A 27,595-nucleotide genomic window follows, 5' to 3' on the forward strand; every position below is an offset into this window, starting at 1 on the left:
GATACGGATTGCGGCAAAATCCGTTGCCATGACTTATCGCGAGAGGCAAAAGGTTTAAGTCTCATGACATTGGTTAATGGAAACGCCGTCATTTCGCAATACCTTTTTATCGACATTTATAAAATATCGCCAAAGTTTTGCACAAATCTGTAATGGAAACGCGAGTTTCTTTATCAGATTAGGAGAAATGTAGTATTACATCACTTCCTCACTAATGGATCCTCTGCAGTGAATGGGTGCTGTCAGAATGAGAACGCTCATTCTGACGGCACCCATTCATTGCAGAGGATCGTTTGATGATGGAATGCTAATTTTCCAATCTGTTCTGATGAAGAAACAAACTCCGTAATGCGTAATTTTTCTTTTTTCGTGAACTATTCCTGAAAGGATCATGTGACACTGAAGACTGGAGTAATGGCTGCTAAAAATTCAGATTTGCAATCAGAGGAATAAATAAAATTTTAAAATACATTAAAATAGAAACCAGTTATTTTAAACTGTAAAAATATTTCATAATATTACTGTTTTTACTGTATTTTTGATCAAATAAATGCAGCCTTGGTCAACTTCCGAAACATTACAAAAAATCTTACTGTTCCTAAACTTTATAATAGGTGCTTATGTTGTAGGTACTGATATCTTAAATCTTCCTCTTGTTCTTCAGGTTGATCCTATGCTAACTCCAGAAGAACGTCACCTGAGTAAGATGCAGAACCACGGCTACGAAAACCCCACCTACAAATATCTGGAGCAAATGCAGATTTAGCCTTCATGGGGCGCTGTGGAGCTAGAGAGGGGTGAACATACTACTGACCAATTATAAAACTGCTCTCAAATCATTTCATGCATTTGAAATGCATATTCTGGTTCATTTAAAGAAACAAAAAACAATGGTTTATTAATACTACTACTTCTAATACTGCTACTGTTGGAGCGCAATTTTATGCTGTTGTAACTTTTTTTTAAATTTTATTTTAAAGTCAACCGTTTTAAATCAGGAGAACATGATTCTGCAAATTAGCCTGGAATTGATTTTCCGTCATTGAAATCGGAACGTATTGTAATGTTATTTTAAATGTTAATTTTATAAAGTTGAGATCTAGTCTATGGAGGTACAGCAAAGCCGAAACAATCAAAACGAGACCGCAGTTTGTCTACACCATCGCTGGCCGCCGGATATACTTCTTTTAAATAGATCGCTTGTATATGAAGGTTATTTGTAACGACTTAAATGTATAGTGAATCAGAAAATATGAAAAGAAAATCCTTAATTCATTTACTTTGTAATTATTAAAAACACACAATATATACATAAATAGAAAAAGTAGATGGTCAATTTATTCATAGTCATTTTTTTTTTTTCCAGAGCTTAAATCTTGGCTGGGTTACAGGTTTAAACTTTGAGATTAAAGGACTGATATTCCCGGTCCAAACATCTGATACCATCGCCTGTGTAAGATACGATGAATGGTTCGAACTGAATGGCGTGACGGCCTGCCAGATATTTTGGCTGATTGTGAATGTAGAGGTGCCCGATTTCAGTAACATTTACTATGTCATTTGTTTTTATCTTTTGGTTATGGTGTCATATACTTGGACCAATAAACGGTGCGGCCCCTGCACATGATTGGTTGGAAGGGCCACAAGGTTAGGGGCCTCCAGTCTCCCATATCACATTAAAATGTCTCTTTACTCGGAATGAATGTTATTTTTCCTGCCGTTACATGCACACACTCCAACGCTCCCTTTTTATAGTAAATCTGGCCTGATAAAATGTTGCATTCAGCTTAGGTTTATCGCAGTTATACTGTATTTTTATTTCATAGCTGCCTAATGAGAACTGGCATGGAGAGTTTTATCGTGTGGCAATACTTTGCACACATTGCTTACATCAAAGAGAGCATAAAGTCGACTGTAATTATACTACTACGATATATATATAGTTTATAGCTTAAGTCCCACAAGGACATACCCTTGAAAACCATGATTAAACGCAAAAACGCACTAAAGTTACTCAGCTGGAGGCCAAGGCAAGTGTAAGAAATGTTTTGCATGTCCACTACGATGCAAGGCAAGGAAAAAATTTAGTAAATTCTTTTTTTTCTTTTTTTCCTCTCTCTCTCTCTCTTCCCCCTTCTTAGCAATGTCTTTGTATGCCTGTATAGTTGATGTTGCAATCATGACTTTTATCAAGGACAACCTGTGGTGTGCATTGTTCTTATATGAGATGTTATGATATATATTTTTAAGTTCTCTTTTATTTTCTATTTTTTTCCCCCTCTTCCTGTGACAGTATTTCTGTATGTGACTTTCACTATGCACCTAAATGGCTCCAATCTTGGACCTTGTCATTGCCTGCTTGATTGTGGAAATGGTCATAGGGGTGAGGGGGAAATAATACAAAGTTCATATATTAGAAGTAAAATATGGTTGAATCCAGTGGAAAATGGCTTCTTGGTTACAGGTGGGAAACACATCAATAAATTCACTACTTCCATGTTGGTGTCATTTTTGTCTTCTTTATTCTACTTCTTTTTATACCAGTATAAAAAAATGTATGAATGTTCTTATATCTAATAAGTAGTCTGATTTCAGTTTACAATATAAAATAAAAGCATTTTAAATATGAAATATATTACTTAAAATATATAAATATCATTTTATATAAAATATGCATGAATTACGCTTACATATTTCATAATGAAAAAATTGCATTTTTTATATATGCACATACATTTCAATACAAAACTGATTTTATTTACTTGGAAAAGTAACAGTCGGTATGTGGTGTGGCTACAAGCTTCTTTAAAGGAATAGTTCACCCCAAAATGAAATTTGCTGACAGTGCACTCGCCTTCAGGCCATCCAAGATGTAGATGAGTTTGTTTCATTGGAACAGATTTGGAGAAATTTAGCATTCCATCACTTGCTCACCAGTGGATCCTCTGCAGTGAATGGGTGCCGTCAGAATGAGCGTCCAAACAGCTGATAAAAACATCACAATAATCCACACAACACCAGTCCATCAATTAACACCTCCTTGTGAAATGAAAAGCTGTGTGTTTGTGATAAATCATTAGGATGTTTTAACTTAAACCATTGTTTCTGGCCAAAATAGCAGTTCATAATAAGAATCCAGTGGAAAAATTCAACCTCCTGTTGTCCTCTCTCATCAAAATCCACCAACATGTTTTTGCTTGTACAAGTGCTTAATCTGTGCATATTTCTCGCCTAATTCAGACATGACTTTTTCACTGGAGGCAGCAATATTATGGATAAAGGACTACGTTTGAGTTAATGTGTTCATGATGGATTTATTTCTTGCAAACACGCAGCTTTTTGCTTCACAAGACGTTAACTGATAGACTGGAGTCGTGTGGATTATTGTGATGTTTTTATCAGCTGTATGAATTTATACTAAATTTTCCAAATCTGTTTCAATGAAGAAACAAACTCATCTACATCTTGGATGGCCTGAGGGTGAGTACATTTTCATTTTCTGTGTGAAAAATTCCGAACTATTCTAACGTGTAAATACTTGTATGAACATTCAACACAGATTCAACAACTAAGAGAAACTGAAACTGCAGATTTGCTCTGTCATGCTGGAGGATCATGTCAGGGTGAGTCTGCAGGAAGGGTACCACATGCTGGAGGAGGATGTCTTCCCTGTAACACGATAAGCTCAGTCTGATGCTGTGACACACAATGATGGACCCTCCACCTCCAAATCAATCCCGTTCAAGACTACAGACCTCGGTGTAACTCTCACTCCTTTAATGATAAACACAAGTCTGACCTTCACTCCTGGTGAGACAAAACCATGACTTGTCAGTGCCGAGCACTTTTTGCTAGTCCTGTCTGGTCCAGTGCAGTTTTAAGCATAAACTTTTTTTTTTTTTTTCTCAGAAAACACCAATTCACATGTTCAATCTGTATCTCAATTAGAAAAATACTGAGGAAGAATTTCTTGCAGTACATGCGATATTTAATGCTATTAGTTGATGTATTTAAGACTTTCTGATTTAAGACCTTTTTAGGCCTTAATTTATGAAATATCAGAAACCCTGAAAGGGGATTGTATATATAATTTGTGACCCTGGACCACAAAACCAGTCATAAGGGTCGATTTTTTTTTAATTGAGATGTGTACATCTTAATAAATAAGCTTTCCATTGATGTATGGTTTGTTAGGATAGGACAATATTTAGCTGAGATACAACTATTTGAAAATCTGGAACCTGAGGGTGCAAAAAAAAATCTAAATATTGAGAAAATTGGCTTTTGAAGTTGTCCAAATGACGTTCTTAGCAATGTATATTACTAATCAAAAATTAAGTTTTGATATATTTACGGCAGAAAATGTACAAAAGGTCTTCTACTAATATCTTTACTTAACATCCTAATGATTTGACCCATACAATGTATTGTTGGCTATTGCTACAAATATACCCGTGCTACTTAAGACTGGTTTTGTGGTCCAGGGTCACATTTATGTATTATTATATAATGAATATAATGTATGTGTTATATATTACACATTTATAGGAAACATATGTATATGTGCATAAATGTACACAAGTGCTTGTGTGACGCGCTTGAAATGTCATTGGCACGCTCTCTTTTTTTTCATTGGACGGCCTTGAAGACTTTTTATTTTTTTCATTGGTTGGGAGAAATGGCGGAAAATTCCCATTGGCACTGTGAGGGAAATGGCATACGAGCATCAAATGGCAATTATCTCGAAATGAAAACCAATTTACACATATCGAGTTCAAAATAAACGACGCGGACTTTATCCAGCACAGCACATATGCCATTATATCCCTATCATTCCTGAAAATCTCCATCGATATATATATCGCAATGTGGAAAGCGTCGCCTGGGGCCGCGGGTCTGTTGCTAGGTAGATTATGTTAATATATGCAAGGCAGCCATCTCTGCAGCTACCATTCAGAGGGAAGACCCACTTCAACCTTTTCCTAATTTTTTTCATTGGACGGCCTTGAAGACGTTTTATTTTTTTCATTGGTTGGGAGAAATGGCGGAAAATTCCCATTGGCACTGTGAGGGAAATGGCATTCGAGCATCAAATGGCAATTATCTCGAAATGAAAACCAATTTACACATATCGAGTTCAAAATAAACGACGCGGACTTTATCCAGCACAGCACATATGCCATTATATCCCTATCATTCCTGAAAATCTCCATCGATATATATATCGCAATGTGGAAAGCGTCGCCTGGGGCCGCGGGTCTGTTGCTAGGTAGATTATGTTAATATATGCAAGGCAGCCATCTCTGCAGCTACCATTCAGAGGGAAGACCCACTTCAACCTTTTCCTAAAAATGCTGAAAACTCTCGGGAAATCCACACCCGAAGCTTAAGCGCGGATTGAGAATCGTATCTCAGTAAGTGTCACGTAAAATTCACAGGCTGTTTTCCGTTGGACGGTCGATTAGAGTGTAGATATATTTTGTTGAGTGTCTTCGCCGTGCTTTGTTGTTGTCTTAGTCCCACCCAAAATGGAGTCGTGTCGCGTCGCGTCTTCCTCATTCTGCCGCAGACTCTCGCGAAGCGCGCCGGGCTCATCTATGCGCGGGGAGCCAAGCGCTACTGTCCTGCATTTGAAAACCTCCATGAAACTAGTGTGCTCGAATCAAACGACACCGTAGGGCAGTTCCAGATCGAGCAGGCCCTCTGCTCTCATCCCTCTGTCGTTGCCGACCACCAGCGCGGGTTTATGTGTGATAAAGCTGCTGTGGAAGTGTTTTTGTGCCGCTGCGCTGCGGGTTTTGTGGTATAGTCCGATTGGAACTCCCAACCTGCGGGCTTGAGACAGGGGGGCAGAGAGCCTCAAAAATAGCCCGATCGCTTCATTCGCCATTACAGCCTTTATAATCTCTTCATTAGTCTCAGGGTTTCAAGAAGGCCGGGGTGATAGGCGTCTGCGTGTGTTTTTTCTGTCAGCGCGGCTGCTGGGGATTTTCTGTCCGGCCGTGTGTCTCCTCTACCCCCGTGCAGTGATTAGACTGACCGCTCCTCTAGTAACGTTACGCGCCTGTGTTTCGGTTAAACGGCGAGCTTTCAATAAATCGCAAATAATAACACAATGAACGGATGAAATGTGTCGAGCCTGAGCTTTCATCTGTTCCGTTCACATCCGCCACTCTGTCACAAAACGTATAATGTCATTTATACAGATTAATCATGGTATTTTTTTAAGTACATTGGAGTGCCATGTAAATTTCATGGCATATTATCATTAGGGTATGACACCACCATTGTACCATGGTCAAGTACTTTTTGTAAGGGAGTTATTCTATTAATTTGGAGTATACAGTATTTCTTATACAAGATGACCACAGTCATGGAAAACCTGGAATTTCCAAATGTTTCCCTCAGACTAATTGGAGGCCAAGTCAGATTTATTTGTCTAACGCTTGCCACAATACATGCTGTTGCTGGGCAGTAATATAGTTTACATTTTATAATAGTAGATGCAATCAAACAGTTGAGATTTGGTATATATTATGTATCACCCTACTTGAATATGTGGATAAAGTTGGACATACTTGTATATCCAAATTTGTAAAAAGAGCTTTATATAAAGAAGCCACTCTGCCATTAAATTTGGCATGAAATGAAAATTCACCCCGTGTGTTTCCTAAAAACATATCATAGATCTGTTTTTTTTTCCCTCACACTGTTTAATCAAAATGTCATTACTGGATCCTCTGGTGAAAACACCAGGCGTCTCTGGTGACGTATGCAGGACTTCTCCAGTCATTTAGTCAAAAGGAAGGACACATCCTCGTAAGGCTATATATCTAGGCTGCCACATCATAAAGCCTTGGAAAGTAGGCCTAAACTTAGTAGGCAGTCTTCCTTTTGTGTCCTTCATTCAGCCTGCTTTGAAGGATGCATCAGGTGTCCTTCAATCCCCCACAATCCGTTGCACACATTCCAATTCATGACAAATCAATTATCTGAAAACGAATCAACACTGAGCTTGTTCAGTTTTATAGTTATGCAAGACAAAAAACATGATTTTTGAGGTGAAGGCATTATATTATTATTATTATGCTAAATGGTGCATAATGTAAACCCCTGGGAGTCGACCACAGATGGATGTCGTTACCTGTACTGCATTAATAGAACAACATTTGTTCTTCAAATTATTATTATAATCCTAATTGAATCTAATTCTTATCACTTACTAGATCATCTCATTCTAGCGTTTAATGCTGAGAAGGACTCCAGCCTTGAAGCCTCACTAGGATGCGTTCTTCAATTTAAGAAGCACCCTTAAACTCACCCCTTCAATCTGCCTTCACTTTTGAGTGCCACATTTCACCTTCCAGTCAACAGAACCAAGTTCTAAATAGTTATATTTTTTGATAATCAATTACACTTGGATGTATGCCACAATAGGAAAGATAAGACCTATCAATGAAACTTTCTGAGGTCATGTGGTGAAAACGTTGCATACTACATTATACAGTGTTTATTTTGTGATGATATTCTAATCAGGGCCATGGCCACCATAGACGTTTAAAGTGACACGTTCACCCCACTATTCAGAGTAGTGGTCAATTAATATGGGGTTTTCATAATGGCTCATGCTATTTAGAGAAGTCATGGAAATCAAATCTTAAAAAGTCATGGCAATTTCTGTAATGCATATACAGGTGGTTGATGAGCGGCGGATAGGTGGAGGAGGTGTTCGGTCTCACCTCATACTTTTGCTATGGAGGCCAAGCAGGAGTCCTCATCTGTGTGGAGTTCAGCACCCAACAATGACACTGGAAATACACCTCAGGTACAGCCAAACCTTGCTCTTTAGTTAGATTAGTTATGTGGAACTATTTAGTTGCCTTCATTTCACATTCTTCAACTGAGAATCAATAAAGCATGTATTTCTATTTCAATTCTATTGAATGCACTGCCCCTCTCTCTTAAACAACAAATGTTTTTAAACTTTTCTATGAAGTATCTTGATTTCAAAGACTATTAAAGGACCGTTAAGAATATTTGTTTTGCTTAACTACTCGATTTTTAAAATCTGAATCAATACTAGTCATCATAGACTTGCTGAATTGTAAATAGTTACATGACATTACGCACTAAACGAGTAAAAGATTGCAAATTAGATTACAAATCTTGGCAAAATCGGTGCAGTTTACTTCAGCTTTAAAACAATCGCATTACAATTAAGCATGTTCTCCTGCAAAAGTTTCATTGTGATGAAGCCAAAAAAAAAAAACATGAACACGGTATAAACCACAGTATGAATATGTCATGATACGATAATGTGTGCAGGTGCATTTTGAGAGCAGTGCGGTGGCTCAGATCGTGTACAGCGGAGAGCAGTCTGACCGCGCTCAGCAGCAGGTTGTATATACTGCAGACGGAAGCTCCTACACCTCTGTCGAGTCGGCCGAACACACACTGGTGTACATACACCCAGCCGATGGAACGCAGGTGAGTTCATCTACACTGTGAAGATGTGTGGATTCCAGCCAGCGCACAGGGTTATAATTCTTAATTATTGCTGTAATTTAGAAGAGTGATCGATGATACAAGATCGAAGTGTGATGCAAGACCGGTCACTTTGTTGGGTTTAGTGGTAATTATTGGCTGACTGAATGATATTTACATATGTACTCCTTCTGATAAATAATCGCAAACACACTGTAACTCGGGTTTACTGCTCTTTTTCGTTCCTATTCAGGCGGTGTTTACAGATCAGCCCCAAGTGGCCTACATTCAGCAAGATGGCACAACACAACAGGTAGTGTGGCATTCCATAGCATTATCATGTTTTATTTTTTGTTCCATTGATGTTGACCACTAACATTATCTGTTGCCCTTCAGGTGACTGTGTTGCTACCCAGCGGTCAGAACATGAACACTGCAAATCTGCACGTACTGAGTAATGTAGCTGATGGCCCACAGGCGATCCTGGAACCTGTGACACAGGTGAACCTGCACTGCTAAACATCTCCCGCAGGATTTTTGGTGTTGATTTGGAATTGTGGACTCAAACCTTTTACCTCGCCGTCGAAATCGCGTTCCAGGGGGTGTTGATGTCTAGATTTCTTCGCTTTTCTTTAGCAGAAAACCTGTGAAAACATGCTGTATTACAAATCTAGTAAAATACTGTAATCATCGGTCCACAAAAATGTTGGAAATTATGCAAATGTGAAAACACAGCATAACTGGCACAGTGGCTCACAGCTCTCAACAGAGTCACACATGCAGACAGTGTGAACCGAGCTGCTCTGAGATGCTGAAAACACCGACTTGTGAGCTGCTCGCATGAACACAGTGCTGTGCTTTGGAAATTATGCAAATGTGAAAACACAGCATCACTGGCACAGTGGCTCACACTTTAATCTTTTATTTTATTCTGAGAAGTGAGCTGTTCACCTGAAAGGCTTCTTAACATTGTCCTACCATAGGCATGAGACTACAGTGTATGAAATAAAGCATCATTTGCATTAGTGAAGCAAGATTAACCTCCTCTTGACTAGAAACGGATTGTTTTCCCAACAGAGCCAACTTGCTGTGACTAATGCAGCTCTTCCCAACATGCTGGAGGCCTCGTCGAGTCCCCTGGGGGCCACCGATTCCACTGTGGATTCAGAGGATGAGGAAGAAGACAACGATAGCGACGATTCTGAAATGGACGACTGGGAACCCAGGACGCCCCAGCCGTTCACCCCTCAGAACCTCTGTGAGGAGACATTTAACACTCAAGACTGTGTGGTGAAAGGAAATCGGAAATTTTTGTTCTCTTGCAAAATGCAAGGTCCAAGTCACTTTTGAATGTGATCATGTGTTATTATTTCTATGTGTAGGGTGTGAAGACTGTAATAATGCTAATCCTGGAGCGTGTATAAAACACGGCCCTCTGCACCCCATCCTCAACCGCCCTGTGATGTCCAAGGCTCGGGCCAGTCTTCCTCTCGTCCTGTATATCGACCGCTTCCTGGGCGGAGTCTTTACCAAGAGGCGTATCCCCAAACGCACACAGTTCGGTCCTATAGAGGGGCCGCTGGTGCGACAGAGCGAACTGCAGGACACGCACATCCACCTGAAAGTACGACAAACCTGTAAACACCTACTCTTTTATTCTAGAGAGTTTTCTAGTCTTGTGTTTAAAATTCTCACATCCTGCTTCTGTGTAGTTATACATGCTAGACCCTGAAAAAGAAGGCGAGAGGGCAGAGGACCTCTGGTTTGACCTGACCGATGAAGAGCGATGTAACTGGATGATGTTTGTTCGACCGGCCCAGAATCACTTGGAGCAGAACCTGGTGGCTTATCAATACGGGTCGGACATTTTTTACACCACCATTAAGAACATACAGCCCAAACAGGAGCTTAAGGTGCGCTTAAAGGAACAGTTTCTCATCTGTATCAAACAAAAGACTGGTCCATATTGCTAAACATTTTATTATTCGTTTTTTTTTTTTTTTTTAATGCAATGGATTTCTACCAGTGTTAATTATTAATTGAAGATACTATTGTAGTTTCTCTTAATATTTAGAATTAGATTATATTTTAATATTTTCTGTTTTCAATTTTAATTTTAGTCTTGTCATTTTTATTATTATAATTTTTTTTTTTAAAAATATGTAGGTTTTGTTCCGTTTAAATTTTTAGTTATTTTAGTATTTCATCTAAAACTAAGCGAAACTAAGAAGTGTTGCTTTTGCAACTAGCTGAAATGAAGTACGTTTTAATAAGTATTTATGTTTTTTTATTTTATATTTTATACTTCAAGTAAAGAAATTCACATGCAGTCTTCTGTTCCAGGTGTGGTACGCTGCATCATATGCCGAGTTTGTCAGCCAGAAAGTTCATGATGTCACAGATGAAGAGAGAAAAGGTTAGTTGTCATTGCCTTTTTTGAAATTAGTAACTGCTGGAAGTGTTATAATTGATGACATTGGTGATTCTTTCACATAGCCGCAGGCATGACAAACTATATATTTACTAAGGACGTAACTGTTAACTTTCTCAGAGCTCCGTTCATTTTGCGATTTTTGGGGTTTCAGTACAATACAATGTATGGTGTGGTCTACATCGTGTCCCAAAAAGGTTTATAATATAAACGTTAAAAAACAAACTTTTATCATCATAAAAAAGAAACACGGTTTGAAAGCAGCATGACAGGGATAATCACTCTTGTTAAGACAGACTTTTTACTAAATGTATATATGCACATTAATTTTAAATATGTGCATTAATTTCAGTTAATTATATTTACGTAATATCATATCCATTGGGAAGAATGTAATAATGCTTAAAGCTTCTAATCACATCACTGAGGCTGATTACACACCGGTCAAAGCTTAAAACCTTAAATGAATCTAGCAATCAAAAAAACGTTCATAATATATCTATTAATTCATATAACAACAATAGCAGTCATGAATGTAAAAAGAATCACACGAAATGCTTATAAACTCCTCCTTTAACTATTTAACTTCTAATTTAACTTCCTATTTATTTATTTTACCGAGAACTGTACCCCTAGCATTTACATCTGACCAATGATATTATCCTAGTAATATTTAAAAAAATATGTTTCTCAGTTTTACGTGAGCAGGAGAAGAACTGGCCGTGCTATGAGTGTAACAGACGCTTCATGAGCTCAGAGCAGCTTCAGCAGCACTTAAACATGCACGACGACAAGCTGAACCTCATCCAAAGGTTTGAATGCACATCAGTGACTTGATTTCTCTGATGTTCACGATTGTATTCCTGACAGTAGCTATGTTTCCATCCACCTATTTTTATGTGCATTTTGGGATATCGCATAAAAAATGCTGAATGGAAACGCCAGGATGCGCATAAAAAACTTATGCGCTCAACTAAGTAGGATAACTTTCTTATCCGGTAAGAAAGCATGCACATAAGCTACGATGGAAACACTTTTACAGAATAAATTCCTTAATGCGCATCAAAAAAGACATGTGACTTCATGTGACATGTGACATGGGACAGCATAACTGGACCAACCAATGGACCGATCTCATTGCACAGCATCTGAAATGCTAGTTTTGTTATTCTAAAATGCTTGAGCAAAGTCTCATCAAAGTGCTCCATTATAATGAACTCCCAGAACTGCGTTCCCACATGACGTCTGTTCTACAATTTATTGTATACAAACATTATTATATACAGTGCCTTCTCCCACTGCAGCAAATTAAGTTTTTCTTTGTGATATTTAGCGCAAGTTAATCAGGAAGTAACGATTTTATCTTCAACTCGCTGGATGGAAACGATGCTTTATTCGCAAATGATTTATGCAGTATTCCAATTTTGCGCATAAGTTTAATTCGAAACTTTGGATGGAAACATAGCTAGTGAGTCCATGCAGAATCTGGCTAATATTCTTCTCTTCCAGGCCAAAGGGCCGGGGGCGAGGACGGGGCAGGAAACGATTCGGTGCTGCAAGGCGACCGGGACGACGTACGAAATTCATCTGCCCACAGACTCCTGTTGAGAGTGCTGACAAGACACAGGTACTGTAGACCTCATTTACTCGCCATCATGTCATTTCAAACCCGTAAGATTTTCATCCATCTTCGAAACACACATTTTTAATGAAGCCTGAGAGATTTCTGTCCCTCCACTGAAAGTCCATTTACCCCAAATTTGATGCCTCAAAAAGTTCATAAAGACATCGTAAAAGTAATCCATGTGAATGTTTAAAAAGTCTTCTGAGGAGGCAAAATTGCATTATGAGATGAACAGATTTAATTTCGGCTTTTATTCACATATAAACATTGATTAACACACACACACACACACACACACACACACATAGAATCATCAAATATGGTAACGGCAGTGCAAATTTGTTTGCTTGATGCCAATTGGATTTCCTGGAAAGTTCTCTTTATGAAAAGTTTGAAGATTTTGTAGGAATTGACTGCTAAATGTTTGTCTTGGCACCTGCTATAGGAGCTTTTAGCATCTGTAGATGATCTACCATTTGAGGAGCGAACGGACGGAGCTCTTAATGGGCTGAAGGTGGTGGAAATGGCAGCTGAATCGATGGAGACTGAGACAGAAGAAGGGCTTGATACCCCAGCAACCTACACCGAGGCGCTGCAAGAGGAGGGGGATTCTGTCACCCCACCTCCAACCACAGAAGTCCCGGGGTCTGCCAAAGAGGACCTGTCTCAGACAAGTCCCGAAGACCCCCACCTCACACCGCAGGACATGAGGAGGGCGAGGAGGATTAGGGTAAGATACGCCCGTCATGAGTGACCCACAACCTCAGATCTCTGCATTGTAGTGTGTTGAGTAGGCTAGAGTTATTTAACAGTAGCGTGTGTGTGTGTGTGTGGGTGTGTGTCTTTCTCTTTTGTTGCGTGCTGCACGTTAAGGTGGACTTGCAGGTAGGTCTAATGTGGGCCAGAGTGGAGTCAGAGGAAACTTCCTCCTTCAGTCAATGCAGTGTTGACAGTCTATGACTCCCTACATCCCCATTACATCTGTCTGTATCAGTTCAGTCCTCGAGCTTCATCAACCAGCAGAGTTTTAGGACAGCTGCTCCAAAAATGAACATTCACATCATTTAATTGTAGGATACTAGGCCTGGGTTGATTGAATATTGATTTTGATGAACCGATATCAATTCTTAAATGCTAAAATATACTGTTTTCTGTTGATGCATGAACAAAACATTGCTTAATTTTATTTGTAGCATGCCTGCCATGCAATAATCACAATAAGCTTTGTGCTTCATTACTTTTAATATGAAACAAAGTCTCAGCTTTTAAATTTTGTCAGTTTTATCATAAAATTCAAACACTAAATACCATTTTGGTGCTGAGTGCGCGTGAACCCTCTTTATTTTAAATGTTCATATTTCAACAACAAAAACTGGAGTAGAAACATAATTATAGAATTAAAAAGCTAAACAGACTTGTGTGCAATTTAAATGTTTGTTAATGAGCGTTGATCTGAAAGTAAATTGTACCATTGTTTAATTTGGACTGGTTGTTATTTTAACCTTCAATATTATAGTAATGTACCGATTGACAGCTACATATACTGTACCTGATCTATATACAAATGAATTAATATCTAAATCAGAATCTAATCAAATCAAAAGAGCTTGTGAGTTGGAATTGAACTAAACTGTGAAATCTGTTAATACCAAGCACAAGTGCTTACTATTGTGCTTCAAAAATGACAAAAAAAACACTGTAAAAGTGGTTCACACTACTGATACTATAATTTGCCAAAATAAAAGTTCTATGGTTTAACATTTGAAAGCAAAGAAATTAAGAGAGCCATGAATATTAATATTAATATTGGCAATGTAAACCATTCTGCCAAACATCTCCTTTTGCGTTCCATGGAGGAAAGACTTTTGGGTCTCGGACGATATGAAGGAGAAGAAATGATGACAGAATGTTCATTTTTGTGTGAAGTAGCTACAACTGAAAGACTAAATCCTGTTTGTGTTCAGCATGCAAACAAAACGGCTTGTTTCAGCCGCCACCTCTGTGACATACAGACCACGCGAGTGCATTGTGTCATTGCTCCCAAATTCAGTGTAATCGAAGTGATTCCTCATCATCCTGCTTGGATTGTTCACCCTGGTCGTCTTCTCATTTCAAAAGTGCCCATTCCTCCATGCTTTCTCTCTTCCTTTACCCAGAATGCCGCTCTCCAGCATCTATTCATCCGTAAGTCCTTTCGACCCTTTAAATGTTCTCAGTGCGGGAAAGCCTTTCGAGATAAAGACAAGCTGGACCAGCACATGCGGTACCACGGGCGGGACGGCTGCCGTCACATGTGCCATCAGTGCGGTAAGGGCTTCCTGTCGAGCGCTGCGCTTGAGGATCACCTGGAGTTGCACTCTGATCAGCGCACCTACTCCTGCCTCTTCTGCGCCGAGGCCTATGACAGATTGGACCTGCTCAAAGTGCATGTGCATGTTCACCTGGTCAACGGCTGCTTTTCCTGTCCTTCCTGCAAGAAAACCTTCACAGACTTCATACAGGTGTGATGTGCTAACAAACAGATGGACACATAATCAAAAAATTGTTTCTAAATAGTTCACCCAAAAATGAAAATATGCTGAAAATGGACTTTGTCTAGGATGTAGATGAGTTTGTTTCTTCATCGGAAAAGATTTCGAGAAATTTAGCATGACATCACTTGCTCACCAATGGATCCTCTGCAGTGAATGGGTGCCGTCAGAATGAGAGTCCAAACAGCTGCTAAAAACATCCACACCAGTCCATCAATTAACGTTTTGTGAAGTGAAAAGCTGCTTGTTTGTAAGAAAGAAATCGTTTTAAAAACGTTTTAACCATCATTTTTGGGTGCCCATAATCCATAATAACGCTTACTCCAGTGATAAAAAAAAACATCCCACATTGTCCTCTCGCATCAAAATCCACCAATATAAGTGTATATACAGTCAAACCAAAAATTATTCAGAACCAGATATAATTTTTGCAAATTTTTTTTACAATTGGGTGCAGGACACCTATAGTTCATTTATGTAAGTGAGGATAGCAAAATAAAGTAAACTGTGACATATTATTCCCAAGAATTCTTCATACAGTGGACAAGCAGTACAATTGATACAAATTTGGGACCAAAAATTATTCAGACACTTTGACCTGACCATGTTTTGCTTAAGTGTTTTCCTTTAATTGCTATTGTGACCTTTTTACACCACAGACTGAACAAAATTAAGCATTGCTTGGTAATTGGTTGACCTAAATTGGTATTATTTAATTGAGTACTTACATTTAACAGCTGACAGCTATTCGACCTAATTCATTACATACCTTTCTTTAAAAGTTATCTGACATTATTACACGGCTCTGTGGAATACTTGATTCTGATTGGTCAATCGCGCCATCCAGCGGTATGTTATTCCCAGATAACAACCGCCAAATTGAATAACACACCGCTCATCCGGGTACTCCGAGTTATCTTGACCGGTACTACTTATATGCTTAACGAGTCACTCCGCTATCGTTGACTGTCTGGCTCCATCTTGTGACTGAAAACACTTAACCACCGCGTGTTACAATGGAAGACTTCAGCATTAATTTCAACATATATGGTAAAAACAAATCTTTTTAGCCATGTAATAAGCGGGATAATGTACATCCAGCCGGTTGTTATCTCAGAATAAACCCCGACAGGGTGATCAGGACCTCGACGCGAAGCGGAGGGGTCTTGTATCAGCCTGAAGGGGTTTATTCTGAGATAACAACCGGCTGGATGTACATTATCCCTTACTTGTCACGATGAATTTGTTTTTAGTCATTCTAAACTATAGCGAATAAACTGATAATGTGAGAAATCTTGAAGGTGTCTGAATACATTTTGGTTTGACTGTATGTAGTTGTTTGTTTTTTTGTGATTAATCTGTGCATATTTCTCTCCTGATTCAGACAAAATTATAAACATTCTCACAACATTTATTCCAAATGCACAGCTTTTCACTTTGTAAATTGTTAATTGATGGACTGGAGTGGTGTGGATTACTTGGGGATTATTGTGAGGTTTTTAGCAGTTGTTTTGGACTCATACTGACGGCACCCATTCACTGCAGAGGATCCATTGGTGAGCAAGTGATGTAAAGCTAAAGACATAAAAACTAAATATGACTGTTTTTAGTGAAATAAACCTTTGATAACAAGTGGATTTTCAAGGGAAAAAAAGGAAATCAAAAGTGATATGACCGTTTTAATGTCTGGTTACATGGCAATATTCTTATGTTTAATCGTGGGATTAACCAATCATGCATCTGTGTTGTGCAGGTTAAGAAACATGTGAGAAGTTTCCACTCAGAGAAGATCTTTCGGTGTACGGAGTGTGATAAAGCCTTCTGCAGGCCTGATAAACTACGACTCCACATGCTTCGCCACTCTGACCGCAAGGACTTCCTGTGCTCCACCTGCGGAAAACAGTTTAAGGTGATTCAAATATGCCCAGAGGAATATCATTCATGCATAAATGTATACACGAATAAATGCAGTGCATTGTTATGTTTATGCATCTTTTAAGATTTTGAACCCATATACATTTGCTGCATGTAAAGTTAGGCATGAAACCTACCTTAGAATGTGTCTGTGTGTTTAATAACTTCTCATTCATTTTGTTGTGTGTTGTTTCTCCTTTGTTGGCCAGAGGAAGGATAAACTACGGGAGCACATGCAGAGGATGCACAACCCTGAACGCGAGGCCAAAAAGGCGGACCGCATCCACCGCACCAAAGCTCTGAAACAGAAGGAGCCCACCACCGACTTTGAGAGCTTCATGTTTAAATGCAGACTCTGTATGATGGGCTTCAGGAGACGAGGGATGCTGGTATTTCTTTTTTTTTTAATCTTAAATTTGTCTATCACCTGTTTTGCTGTTTCTTAGGCTTTCTAAAATTGGTGTTTTTGAAATCATAGGCCACTTGTGACCTCTTTCTTACTGTACTGTCCACAGGTGAATCACCTTTCTAAACGACACCCTGAGATGCGATTGGAGGAGGTTCCTGAGCTGACGCTGCCCATCATTAAACCCAACAGAGATTACTTTTGCCAGTACTGTGATAAGGTCTGGACTCCTTCAGCACATGAATGTTCTACTGGGGCTGTTCATGATAGCTGTGAGCTCTGCCAGTTCTGTCTTACCACCTTCTTTGGATCTGCACATTTTAACGACCCTCTGGTCTTCACATTGGCTGCATTTATAGTAGTCAACATTTGAAGTGGATCAAAACCTTTCATCAAAGTTGTCCTAAAACCTAAAACCAAAATGCGTTCTTGTGTTAGAACAACTTTGGTGAACTTTTTTGATCCACTTCAAATGTTGACTACTGTACAGCTGACTCATAGAAAGACAATCGCAGTGTGTCCTAGAGCCAAGAGACTTGAGCCTCCTCTGAAAATAGAGTTGCCACTTGGCTCTTCCTGCATAGTGCATTCATGTCAACAGGCTCTCTCTTAAAGTTGATCTTGAAAAAAAATGATGCAAACTTTTATGAAAAGTTAACAGTATAGGGTTCCCATAGTAATGGAAAACTTGGAAATATCAGTCGATTATTGTGTTTTGAGAAAAAAAAAAAAAGTTGATTTCCAGTCCTGGTCATGGAAACACACATGCACACACACACACGTATACAGTGTTATTCAAAAGATTGTGATCAGTAAGATTTTAAATGTTTTTTAAAGAAGTCTCTTATTCTCATCAAGGCTGTATTTATTTGATCAAAAACACAGAAAAAAACAGTAATATTGTGAAATATTATTGCAATTTAAAATAATTGTTTTCTGTTTTAATATACTTAAAAATAAAACATTTTCCTGTCATGCAAAGTGCATTTTCATCAGCCTTTACACCAGTCTTCAGTGTCACATGATCCTTCAGAGATCAAATATGCTGATATATTATCAATGTTGGAAACCGCTAAATATTTTTTTGGAACCTGTATATACTTTTAATTACTAAAAATAGTTCTGTCATGACAACTCTCGGAGGGATTGGCATGGTAATGTACATGACAATGTTAATGTATTTGGTCTTGGCAGAATAGATCTGCTACGCTGCTGCTGCGGCAGAGCAAGTACCGAGACTTGCTACTGCCAATACATCCACAACATGCTGCTGTGAGCATGTAAGAAATACTGCTGCTGCAAATATATCATACATGAAATTACCCCCATATAGCATACATGAATCACCTCGTAGCAGATCTATACAGGTGGAGCTGGGGAAGGTGAAGGGTTTCTGAAGCAGAACTCTGTATTTTTTCCAGGATTCTTTTATGAATAAAACGTTTTTTTTTTTTAAAGAAGTCTCCTAATTAACATAAAAAATCTTACTGATCCCAAATTTTTAAACGGCACACACATATATATTTATATCACGCAATTAAAAACAACTGAAGAAGTCATGGAAATTCATCCCTGAAAGTAGTAATTGTATTTTTTAATTATGTTATGTTATTATTTTGTCTTCACCCTTTTCCTTTACCTGTTCAGGTGTATAAAAGTGCCAGTAAGAGGAAGGCCCACATTTTGAAGAACCACCCTGGTGCAGAATTGCCCCCCAGCATCCGGAAGCTGCGTCCGGCCGGGCCGGGAGAGCCTGACCCCATGCTGAGCACACACACGCAGCTGACCGGCACCATCGCAACTGCACCGGTGTGCTGCCCGCACTGTGCCAAACAGTACAGCAGCAAGGTACTGTAGAGTCAGTAATGACATGGTACGTGTTAATCTGTATGGATTTATGTGTCCTAACATATGTCTGTTTATTTTTTAGACAAAGATGGTCCAGCACATCCGTAAGAAGCATCCGGAGTATCAGTACAACAGCAGCAGCAGCATCCAGGCACCTCTGGCTGCTACCGTCATCAGCAGCACTCCTGCTGTCATCACAACAGATGGCTCTACTGCAGAGGCCGTGGTGGTGAGCAGAATGTGCACGCTCAGACGCACTCGCCCAAACACTTCAAAATATACCCTATTTACTTTCTATACAAATGTTTCAGGTCTCAATGGGCTCTTTGGACAATGTTATTCTAAAGAAAATGTTTTTGGCTGAATTCTATTGAATGATTTTAATTTAGTGTTGCCTTTAAAGAGATATCAGTAAAGTGTTACTGATTAGATGGTCGGTAACAACCCAGTGTTCATCAGTTTCTGTCTTCCTCCTAGACGACCGATCTGTTGACCCAGGCCATGACGGAGCTGTCCCAGACCCTGACCACAGACTACCGCACAGCACAAGGGGATTTCCAGAGGATCCAGTACATCCCAGTGTCTCAGGCAGGAGGAGGCCTGTCACAGCCACAGCACATACAGCTGCAGGTGGTGCAGGTGGCCCCGGTACGCACACACTCATTCACACTCGCTTTTTTGCTCTTTATTACTTTCGGCTCTTTTTTTTACTTTGGCTATTCTGTTTGCTTTCATTCTTTTGACTTCAAAAACTTTTGACCGGTACTGTGTGCATATATATAGTACATACACATACATTGTTCACTGCTTCTGTTTTGCATACTTGTGTACATAATCAGTTTATGTATAGTGCTTTTCTATCTTCTGGTGCGTTTTAGACTGATTTGGTAAGTGAGTGTTGTGTCTGTTTGTCCCTGCAGGCGTCCTCTCCTCACTCTCAGCACTCTACAGTAGATGTGAGCCAGTTACACGACCCTCACAGTTACAGTCAGCACTCTATTCAGGTTCAGCACATCCAGGGGACGGTGCAGGCCAATGCACAGGTGAGCAGCTGACTTTTACAGGACATGCATGCTGTGTAGGGCTGCACAATATTTTTTACATAATATCACAATATGGCTTAGTGTAATTATCTGCGAAGGCTGCAGTTTAATTAAAGGATGTTAGCTGATTTCTAACCAGCTTTGTATTGTTGCAACATCAGTAGTATGAAGTATGAAGATCCCCCTTAGATAAATGTATGCACTGCAGGTATTTCAAATTTTATGGATTTTCTCTGGCAAGTCGCCAAAATCAAGCTTGATGGATTAAAGTTTGAAAATGAATAAATTAAGATGTAATTATTAGTATTGTAATTTTACAGTTGTACTGTAAAATAAAATTATATTTATTAAATACTTGATTTATTTTACATTACAATGGTATTACTACAATATATTTCAAATTTGTATATCTTTATTTAATAATAATCGTAAATAATAAAATAAGCAAATAATAAAAATAATTATTGTTTAATAGCCATGCTGAATAAGTTTAAAACAGTGGGAATATAGCTCATGAAATCTCAAGTAGAAATAGATGAACAATGTTCATTTTATAGTTACTGAAAGAGGTTTAAGTTGGTTCTTGTAAAGATTTCTTAATATTAGTATTTTTTATATTAAGTTTTTTTTTCCAAATTGTTCAGCCCTAAAATGGTTAAAATCAAAAAAGGTTCAAATATGGTTAAAAAGTTATTTTTTAGGTTAAAAGTCTTAAAATGCTGCTGAAAATTCCTGTGAAACATTTTGCAACATTTTTTAAGCATATTCACGCCAAGACCACATTTTTGGTCCATAATGTTATATTAGGATGATATATAATGATTCAGTTTCTTGTCAGAGTATATTTAATAATTCAACAAATATAAAATATCTGAATAATTTTGTTTACACAAAAGTATAGTTTCAGTTTAGTGGCATCAGTCTTACCATCGCTACCCCTTTTATCACTTTCTATCATCCAATCAGGTTTCAGCTCAGCCTCTAAGTCCCTCCTCTCAGCAAGCGGCTCAGGAGCTTAGCACGGCCCAGCTGACCCCTGTGACCCTCGCTCAGGGCCAGACTCTACAGACGTCCACCAATCAGACGCAAGGTGCTGCACAGCATGCGTACCTACCCAGCAACTGGAACTACAGGAGTTATCGTAAGCATCTTCAGCAAAAGTTCTGTAATAGACATTTATCGCTATATTAACCTGTATTTATACAGAAAACGTAATGGCAGCATTGTGTTTTCCTCCCTTTGCTCCTGTAAGCATCTGAGATCCAGATGATGACTCTTCCTCATACTCAGTATGTGATCGCAGAGGCCAGCGCCCCCATCACTGCTGCCGTCAACAGCAGTCAGGTCAAAACAGTGAGTGGAAGAACTGTCTGGCGTCCACATAAATTCCAGTGTTTTTGTTTTCATATTGTAATGCAATTATGTTTTGGTTTCTCATGGATCGCAGACACATTATGTGATCTCGGAAGGACAGACGGAGCTGGATGGTAAGCAGGTGAATGTCCCGTCCACCGCAGCGCAGGTTCACCCCGACCCACTGGAGCAGCCGGCCATCAGTCAGCAGACCACCACGCAGTACATCATCACCACCACCACCAACGGGACAGGGGCCAGTGAAGTTCATATCACCAAACCCTGACCCTCAATCACACATGAAGAAACTTGATTCGTCATCTTCAGCTGCAGGGTTACTTTAAATGAACAGATTTCGGATTTATTTTTTTGAAGAGTTAAAAAGATTAAGTGAAATAGTGAAGATGTTTTTGTATGAAATAATAATAACACTGGAGTGGTTAACTGTGTTTCTCTAGACACCCAAAAAGACCTGATTGTGTATGTTTTCAGGAACTATCATGACTTTTAACCTGTGCCATCCTGCCTTTTATCTTCATTTTGGTCTATTTTTTTACCCCTCTTTATTTATCTTTTTTTATTCAGTAAAGTATTGAAATATTCTGCATTTTCATACTTGAGTAAGACTGATGAGAGACCTTTAAAAGGATTTCTTTTTTATTATTATTTCTTTGTTTCCCCACAATAAAAGGGGTCAAGTGCTGTGGATCCTCACTTTTACTGGCTTTTGTTTGAATATATTTGGAAATCATCAAGTAAAACTTGGCACAGCCGCAAAGCCTGTAAAAATACTGCCTTGATGAGCAGGCTGAGCTTATAAAAGATCACATTTTACCCCAAAATCCAAAGAGAGAAGTAGAATTTGCACAGAGAATGTGAAGCTTTGTGACTTAATTTTTGTGACTATTAAACGTTACAATTAAAATTTGCTTGATTGTCATGAACATAATGTCATGATGCAAAAATGTTAATATTCCTAAAATAAAAACGGACTTCAATTTCTTAATACGAAATGTAATGTATTTTCCTATGGTTTGGAGTGGAATATGCCCTTGACATTTCATTTCGAGAATCTAACATCAATCTCAAAATTGTGTTATTTTGATAATTAAAGCAAAACTTCCCAGATCAGATCATCCATGCCCACATCAGCTCCCTTGCAAATGAAAGCAAACCCCAAATGAATGCTTTTACTTAATATATTTACTATAAATAATTAAAATATGGTCCACTGAAGGAGTCACCAGCCAGAACGAGGTTCAGATGAAGGTTGAACCCTTCATACCCTACAAAAATCCTTCTCAAAATGTCTCAAGTTATCTGAGAGTCCTCATATTATTCTATGTATTATCTGTTAAAATGACTGGAAGAACTTGTGTATTTCATGTAACTTGTGTTTATGGACATATTAGTATTTATTTGGGTTTTGCACATCCATCAGTGGAGCACTGCTGCAACTTTATAACCTGAGAAAGGGAAATATATCCAGCATACACTATTTATACTGAGACAAACTTGTACAATGTAAAAAAAAATCTGTACTATGATAAGTATTGTAATTATTGACAGTTTATGTACAGTAATGCGCCTCAGTGTCTCTGGGTTGGTGTCTCCTGTTGTTCCTAGTGATGGGAAATAAACGTCCTTTTGTACACTTCATGGCTTTATTGTCTGTCAGTCCTCAAATCCCTCATCTTGGCTTTATTTTCTTTGACTGCCTTTTTTTAAAGAAATATTCTGGAATAAATACAAAACTAAGATCTATCTACAGTATAATTTCAAGTATAATGTAATCTTTTGACTCAATATCCCCCATTTAAACCCAGTAACAGAAAACTCCTGTTTTACTCTGTACTGAAGCCTGATTTGTTCACGTTTGTGTAGCTGCACAAACCAATGGTGCTTTAGCCTGCTAAAAGGGGCAGAGCCGAACTCTATATAAGTCGGCTCGCAGCGCCATTTCATCAGAATCATTCGACTGAAGCAACAGTCATCGATTTGCGTGCTGCTTATAGCACGGCCAGTGACACAACGCTCATTCCCTTATTTCAGGGAACCGAGGTTACGTCAGTAACCAGAGCATTCCTTTTCAAACGTTCTCTCACATTGTGTATAGGGAATGCATCTAATCACACCGTGCTATGAGCAGCTACAGAACGACCCGCTCTGCGAACCCAGTCTTGGAGCACTTAAGTAAGGACCCCTAAAGAACATGAGCTAACTAAGCCCCAAGCACAGCTGAGGGCTATCCACATAACCATTTCCACCCTTAGGGAGAAATAGGCAGATCAATCAGACAGAACCCGTGCCTGCAGGGCCGGGACGTCTAGATTATAGAACCTGGCAAATGTGGACAGCAACAACCAGTTCCTCTGGTGGAGTGGGCACTCACACCTATGGGGCTTTGTAAGCCTTCTGAGGTATAAGCCAAGGCTATGGCGTAGACTATCCAGCGAGAAAGCCTCTGCTTTGTAACTGGCAGCCCTTTAGAGCGACCTCCAAAGCAAACAATAAGCTTCTCTGACTGTCTGAACAGGCTGGAATGCTCAAAATACACTCTCAAAGCCCTTACAGGGAAAAGTGCATTAGGACCCTGTGACAGGGAGCGCCAAAAGGGTGATAACCTGGGCTCTGAATGGAGTCGAGAGCACCTTAGGGATATAACCATGTCTAGGCTTGAGGACGGTTTTACAGTCATTGGGCCCAAATTCAAGACAGGAAGCACTGACCGATAGTGCTTGTAAGTCACCCACTCGCTTGACCGACGCTAATGCCAACAGCAGGGCGGTTTTAAGTGAAAAAAAGACCAGTGGTTTACTCTGATGTAAAAAAGCATGGGACGGGACTCAGGCTTTGAGCCAGTATTGGAGAGGCCACAGGTGAAGCCGCCATGAGGCTCAGCAACCTCTGAAAAACCTTGAGGGAACGGGAACTCCCTGGTTTGAGGGAAGCTGCCAGTTGCTGAATAATCAGGGGTCATTCCGGCGTAATCCAAGCCCACATCTGGGCAGAGTCTATGATTGTACCCAGAAAGACTGCTCGCTGTCTGAGTGACAAATGACTCTTCTGAAGGTTGATCTGCAACCCGATTCGCTCTAAGTGGCTGAGTAACAGTGCTCTATGAGCGGATAACTCCCATTCTGATCTGGCCAGTACCAGCCAGTTGTCAAGGTTATTTAATATGCAGATTCCCATCTGCCTCAGAGGGGAAAGAGCCACGTCTATGCACTTCGTAAAAGTGTGAGGGGCCAGAGACAGTCCAAACGGTAGGAACGCATACTGATAGGCCACCCCCTCGAACGTGAATCTCAAGAAAGGTCTGTGATGAGGAGCTATGTAGATATGAAAATAAGCATCTTTCAGATCCACCGTCAGAAACCAGTCCTCAGGACAAATGTGCGCGAGGATCTGTTTCAAAGATCTGTTCACTCAGACATCTTGAACGGCCGACGCATATGAATGAATGAATGAATGATGCATTTATATAGCGCTTTATTGAGTATTTTTGTACACCCAAAGCGCTTTACAATCATGTGGGGGGGTCTCTCCTCAACCACCACCAGTGTGCAGCATCCACTTGGATGACGATGGCAGCCACAGGACAACGGCGCCAGTGCGCTCACCACACACCAGCTACAGGTGGAGACATCTCATCCGAAAGATGGTGCTTTTTGACAGTATAGTGTCCCTGTCACTATACTGGGGTGTTAGGACCCACGCAGACCACAGGGTGAGCACCCCCTGCTGGCCTCACTAACACCTCTTCCAGCAGCAACCTAGTTTCCCCAGGAGGTCTCCCATCCAGGTACTGACCAGGCTCAAACCTGCTTAGCTTCAGTGGGCAACCAGTCTTGGGCTGCTGGGTGATATGGCTGTGGCGAGCGTTTTGTTTGTATGGCATATGTGAACAATTCAGATGTCTGAGTTTCAGAATAGGTCTGAGCCCGTCATCTTTCTTGGGGAAAAGGAAGTAGCGGCTGAAAAAGCCTGATTCGCTGTTCGCTGGAGGCACTGTTTCTACAGCGCCCTTTGCAAGCAGTGTTTAAACTTCATGTCGGAGAACGTGCGCTTTGTTGTCCTGAACAGAAGTCTGAATGATACCCCTGAAACAAGGTGGCCTGTGAGCGAACTGAAGCGAGTAACCTTGTCTTATTGTGTTTAGAACCCAGCTTGACATGCCCGTAATGGCTGCCCAAGCCTTGAACCGTGATGCAAGGGGTTCTAATCTTGCGAATGAAGGCCGCGAGGAGGCGGAGAACTTGCACTCGCGAGTTTGAGTGTGGGAAGGGGAAATTTGCTTTTGGGTATGTGGGTCCTCTATCACAGCGGTAAAATATTCAGGTACGCGCTGCGCCTGCAGGACGTGACCCGCTGGAAACAAAACTTCATCTCTCAGAGGTGCTCGAAGGGATGGTTGAGTGCGAGCTGTCTTTGAGGGAGAACTGATCCCCTCCTCTTCCTCTCTGCTGGATCAGGACGGCTTCGGGGGCTCATGTTTGCCGGATGCCCAGGCTCAGTTTTTGGCTGGGGCTGAGGCGGCGCTGGCTTCGCAGGCTGAGTGGCGGGGGCTTTCTGGCGACTGGCAGTCACTGAATTGGAGCGCTTGGGGAGGAAGTGACACAGCGCTTGCAACGTCTTGTAAACCTCAGAGAATCACTCCGCAAACCCGTCCATGGCTGAGCCAAAAAGGCCCTTAGGAGAGAAAGGAAATGGGAGAGCAGAACGGGGAGGACCGCCTTCCTTAAAGAAGGCGATCCGCGAGCGGAGACAGGCAACACTCATGTTCTCGCAGTGAGAACACAAGCCCTCAACGAGCGCAGCCTCACTCACTGTGCACATCCATCTTGTGGAGCGACATTTGTAACAATGCATGCTGGAAATTTGCTCAGAAATTTCTCTTTAATAAAGTGTCGGATGGCCGCAGGGATAAGCTGGTCTTCTCCTGCCAGGGGCTCTTTGACAGCGACCGTGAGCAGAGCTGAGCTTCTTCTTCATCTTTGGCTTCTTCTCGCAGAGTCAGCGAAGAGATGATTCTCATCACTGAAGGAGAAGATTCTGATGAAATGGCGCTGCGAGCCGACTTATATAGAGGCTGGCTCCGCCCCTTCTGGTGGGCTAAAGTGCCATTGGTTTGTGCAGCTACACAAATGTGAACAAATCAGGCTTCAGTACAGAGTAAAACAGGAGTTTTCCCCATACACAACGTGAGAGAACGTTTGAAAGGGAACTAATAATATGCACTATTACAGTGTAAACATTCAGAACAGTGTTGTCCAATTTTGTCCTTCTTGAGTGCATTTTTTAAATTTTGTTGCTGTATATTTTAAATGACGCACTGCATGAGCTGTTGTGTGTATATAATGTGTACAGGCCCGGATTGGCTAATCGGGAGCACCGGGAGGATTCCCGGTGGGCCGGTCTGTTTTTTGGCTGCAAGGGCTGGTGTGTTGTCATGCAACTGGGTTGAAATATGCTGCCTGCACTCACAGCAGCCCTACTCTTTTTATTTATTATTTTCTCGCAGCCCATATTATTATTTTCACCAGACCATAATAATAACAACAAATTCTCAATAGATAATTAATCATTCTTTTAGCGAAAATTATTGTTATTTGTGAACGTAGGCGTTTGATGGAAGGCTTTAAGACCAAGCGGAATCCTCTGCCGGCTGCTCCCGCTTCACAGCGAGCGCGACTCGCGCTAACTGCACCCAGGTTCGCTGTCCGCGTTTTGATTTTACAAAATTAGTTTGGGCGAATGCAACTTATTGCAAGGCAGGAAAACATTCAGTCTACCTGAACGAAGACGTATATCATTGTAAGTTAATGCTGTTAAATAGAGAGAGAGAGAAAATACATTAAAAAAAACTATAGGCTATTTTTAAACTTGGACCTCATTATATTGAAGTACAAATCCAAGCACCAGAAGCAACCTACACTCTAAGTGTTCTTTCATTGAAAA

The 27,595-nt window shown here is 40.2% G+C and overlaps 3 protein-coding genes across 7 annotated transcripts in view; all 3 read left to right on the plus strand.

The window, feature by feature from the left end:
* aplp2 (amyloid beta (A4) precursor-like protein 2) overlaps window positions 1–2,497 on the plus strand; it is a 99,941-nt gene extending 97,444 nt beyond the window's left edge. For all 4 annotated transcript variants that reach the window (XM_016575737.1, XM_016575734.1, XM_016575736.1 and 1 more), the window contains one exon: window positions 665–2,497. In XM_016575737.1, coding sequence (XP_016431223.1) covers window positions 665–766 — 102 coding nt within the window. In that variant the 3' untranslated portion in view covers window positions 767–2,497. The remainder of the gene's footprint in view (window positions 1–664) is intronic.
* A 2,712-nt stretch (window positions 2,498–5,209) lies between these two features.
* On the plus strand, window positions 5,210–23,291 carry prdm10 (PR domain containing 10). 2 transcript variants are annotated; one of them, XM_016575738.1, is made up of 24 exons: window positions 5,210–5,414; window positions 7,695–7,825; window positions 8,326–8,487; window positions 8,738–8,797; window positions 8,881–8,985; window positions 9,562–9,742; window positions 9,867–10,108; window positions 10,197–10,397; window positions 10,828–10,900; window positions 11,610–11,727; window positions 12,425–12,542; window positions 12,985–13,269; window positions 13,413–13,424; window positions 14,696–15,040; window positions 16,824–16,979; window positions 17,194–17,373; window positions 17,500–17,610; window positions 19,038–19,238; window positions 19,321–19,467; window positions 19,716–19,886; window positions 20,159–20,281; window positions 21,248–21,422; window positions 21,534–21,634; window positions 21,729–23,291. In XM_016575738.1, exons 2-24 carry the CDS (start codon window positions 7,754–7,756, stop codon window positions 21,918–21,920), a joined length of 3,531 nt encoding a protein of 1,176 aa, XP_016431224.1. In that variant the 5' UTR covers window positions 5,210–5,414; window positions 7,695–7,753; the 3' UTR covers window positions 21,921–23,291. The 2 variants fall into 2 exon arrangements, with proteins under 2 accessions (XP_016431224.1, XP_016431225.1); XM_016575739.1 differs by lacking the exon at window positions 13,413–13,424 and having other exon boundaries at window positions 5,211–5,414.
* A 3,015-nt stretch (window positions 23,292–26,306) lies between these two features.
* The window catches only part of LOC107758050 (uncharacterized), a 9,379-nt gene continuing 8,090 nt past the window's right edge, over window positions 26,307–27,595 (plus strand). The window contains exon 1 of the mRNA XM_016575689.1: window positions 26,307–26,425. Within this exon, the coding sequence (XP_016431175.1) occupies window positions 26,307–26,425 (119 nt within the window). The remainder of the gene's footprint in view (window positions 26,426–27,595) is intronic.

Source organism: Sinocyclocheilus rhinocerous, unplaced genomic scaffold (assembly GCF_001515625.1).
Source record: "Sinocyclocheilus rhinocerous isolate Xijiao unplaced genomic scaffold, SAMN03320098_v1.1 scaffold82, whole genome shotgun sequence".
NCBI classification, from domain to species: Eukaryota; Metazoa; Chordata; class Actinopteri; order Cypriniformes; family Cyprinidae; genus Sinocyclocheilus; species Sinocyclocheilus rhinocerous.